At 37.0% G+C, this 3,441-nt stretch overlaps 1 protein-coding gene across 1 annotated transcript; it reads left to right on the forward strand.

Annotated features, from left to right (window-relative positions):
- Positions 1-1,814: 1,814 nt before the first annotated feature.
- Positions 1,815-3,183, forward strand: LOC112004464 (24-methylenesterol C-methyltransferase 2). The gene has a single exon (XM_024036717.2). It carries the CDS (start codon positions 1,885-1,887, stop codon positions 2,965-2,967), a length of 1,083 nt encoding a protein of 360 aa, XP_023892485.1. The 5' UTR covers positions 1,815-1,884; the 3' UTR covers positions 2,968-3,183.
- Positions 3,184-3,441: the final 258 nt, after the last annotated feature.

Consider the following 3,441-nt stretch of genomic DNA (forward strand, 5'->3'; position numbering starts at 1 on the left):
CATGGGATCTCCCATTATGGGCCAAGAACATCACCAAATAACAAATTAATTGTGGATCTAGCCCCAAGTTTTCAGTTTTTGGGCTCTAGTACTACAAAAAGCTAAACATATATAGATTTTTAGGTATGTCCATGGGTGATTAAAAAATAAATGAACAATTTTTTCTAAAAAAAAAATATGAACAAACATGCTAGTTAAACCAATATGTTAGTGGATTCATGATGTGACATAATTTTAGCATTTCATTTTAAGTGGATTGTGAGAATTTAAAGAACTCTACATGGTAGAGTAACCTAGGAACTCTAGAAGATTTTAATCAGGACTATATATTCTAGAATTTAAAGAAAATAGGATTTGGTAAGATTTTAATGAGGGATTTAAATGTGTGTGTGTGTGTGTGTGCACGCGCACATGTGCTTGCGTTTTAGAAAAAGGTAAGTAGAGTTTTATTGCTAAATAAAGTCCATTTGGAATACAATTTCCAAATTAGAAGGTAGTTTTTCTACCCAAACATCTAAAATTGCATATAAAACATTGAAGCAGCTCTTCTGGCAAGGGAGTGGACAAGTCACATTCTCAATTAACATGACTAAAAGTACAACTATCTAATGAAGACAACTCTCTAATGAAGGGTTTAAATATAGAATAGAATTCAAAATTAGTTAAGAATATAAGAGCTTAATATCATGTATAATTACAAGGCCTTGAAAAGCTCACATGGTGTAAGTTCCAATTATGCCCCATCTTTTTCGATGTAAAATCATGTGTAAATATAATTTTCTTTGTTTTCCATTTTTTGATAGTACAAAAAAAAAAAAAAAAAAAAAAGGAAGATCAAAGGAAAACAATATTTGGTCAACTAAAAAGTATGACTTATTTTTAGAAATTATTTTCTACTATTTTTTGTGTGGAAAATAATTATATTTCACAGTAAGCTAAATAAAGGAAGATAAAAGATTGTTTTCCTACTTATTTAAGGTTGCTACCAAAAATAGGAAAATAATATAGTTTTATAGAAAATACTTTTTTGAAAAATGACTAATTTTCTAGTAAACATTATTGTTAAAACAAACAGAGCATAATTCAACTTATAAAAATTTGTTGTTGTTGTTTTTTTTTTTTTTTTTTGAGAAACTAAATTTTTGTTGTTAAATAAGAGATATAGAGTTCTATTATTGTCTACATCAAAACCAATTAATATAGAGTTCTATTATTGTTAATTTTTTTTTGTTAATAATCTATTTAAAGAAAATTTTTATAAAAAAAAGAGTAAAAGTAATGTCAAAACTTTCATAAAATAAATTATTAATAAATATTCTAAGGGCACGTATATTAACCTGATGATACAAATTAATTATCATGTAACGGACTACATAATTTGAAAATTTATTGTTTTTATAAAATAAAAACTTACGTGGTAGTAAGGTCAACCGGCCAAACTTGTATTACCTGGTCTGCTATATATAGATTTGTGACAACTCTAATTACAGTATTTCTTTTCAATTGACATTAATTAAAAAAATAAAATAAAAGCCATCAAAAGAAAAAGTATTCGTTCATTTAATTGGTTTCGTTATTTTGATTATTTTCTTATTATATTTGTTTAGTTTAAAGAAAAAAGAAAATCAAAATTAAAACGGAAACCCGAAATTTTGGCCAGGTCTTTTTGTCTTCTACTCCTGATCCACGTGTTTAAACTTTAAACTCATCAACTCGATTCACGCGCCTTGCGCGTGCATTGATCAAACGGTCTATTAAAGTCGATGACTTTTTTATTTATTTATTTTTTTTTTCCAAACAAGATGAGAATATAAGAGAGACACATTTTCCAGCTTTCTTTACCCTCACCAATAGCCTCTCTATCCTTTCTCTCTCTCTATCACAATGGACACTGTTGCTCTCTTCTGCACTGGGGCTTTACTGGCCGGTGGAGTCTACTGGTTCGTTTGCGTACTTGGCTCCGCTGAACAAAAGGGCAAAAGGGCCGTCGATCTCTCCGGCGGTTCAATCTCATCGGAGAAAGTTCGAGACAATTACAACCAATACTGGTCCTTCTTCCGCCGCCCAAAAGAGATCGAAACCGCCGAGAAAGTCCCAGACTTTGTCGACACTTTCTACAACTTAGTCACCGACATTTACGAGTGGGGTTGGGGCCAGTCCTTCCATTTCTCACCGTCGATCGCCGGAAAGTCCAACCGCGAGGCCACGCGCATCCACGAAGAAATGGCCGTGGATCTGATCGACGTGAAGCCCGGAGATCGAATCCTCGACGTCGGGTGCGGAGTCGGTGGGCCCATGCGAGCCATCGCGGCGCACTCGCGCGCGAAGGTCGTGGGCATCACGATCAACGATTATCAAGTGAAACGAGCCCGTATTCACAACAAGAAAGCCGGGCTCGACTCGCTCTGCGAGGTCGTGTGCGGGAACTTCCTCGAGATGCCGTTCCCGGACAACAGCTTCGACGGCGCGTACTCGATCGAGGCCACCTGCCACGCGCCGAAGCTCGAGGAGGTCTACGCCGAGATCTTCAGGGTTTTGAAGCCCGGATCTATGTACGTGTCGTACGAATGGGTCACCACAGAGAAGTACAGAGGTGACAACCCAGAACACGTGGACATCATCCAAGGTATCGAGCGAGGTGACGCCTTGCCTGGTCTCAGAAACTACCTGGACATAGCGGAGACAGCTAGGAAAGTAGGGTTCGAGGTTGTTAAGGAGCGAGATCTGGCTCAGCCTCCGGCGCTACCTTGGTGGACCAGGTTGAAAATGGGTAGGATTGCCTACTGGAGGAACCACATTCTTGTGATGGTCCTCTCTGCTTTGGGAATCGCACCAAAGGGTACTCTCGATGTGCACGAGATGCTTTTCAACACCGCTGACTTTTTGACTCGAGGCGGTGACTCTGGGATTTTCAGTCCGATGCACATGATTCTCTGCCGAAAGCCTGACTCACCAGCATCGTCCTAAGCCAATGGTGAGGTAACACCTCGGACTCGGTTCAAGAACCCCCTGTGCCAACCGCCTGTTACTTTAGTTTTTTAAATTTTATTTTCTTAGTTTTCTCTCTTTTCTTTTCTTTTCTTTTCTTTTTTGCCCCTAATTTCAATTTTCTACTCCTTCCTTTATTTGTATTTTTTGTTTCTGAATTTTAAATTAAATCTCGTGGTTGGATTTCGGTTTCTATTCTAGTTTTCTTGTTTGTGTGCTGTGGCTTAACTGAAGGGCTAGTTTAGTAGTGGAGTCCTCGTTGTAGCTGTGTCTTTTCAGTGACAAGCTCAACTGTAGAAGATAGTGAAAAGACATTATTAAAAAAAAATAAAAACAAAGGAGCTCTATAAATTATCTGTTGATTATAAAATTAAATACTTATGTTCTTCTCTCGCATATTAATCGTGAATGTCACTAATTAAATTCACGTTCACACACTCTCACGTATGGATA

This window comes from Quercus suber, unplaced genomic scaffold (assembly GCF_002906115.3).
Source record: "Quercus suber isolate HL8 unplaced genomic scaffold, Cork oak 2.0 scaffold_104, whole genome shotgun sequence".
Lineage (NCBI taxonomy): Eukaryota > Viridiplantae > Streptophyta > Magnoliopsida > Fagales > Fagaceae > Quercus > Quercus suber.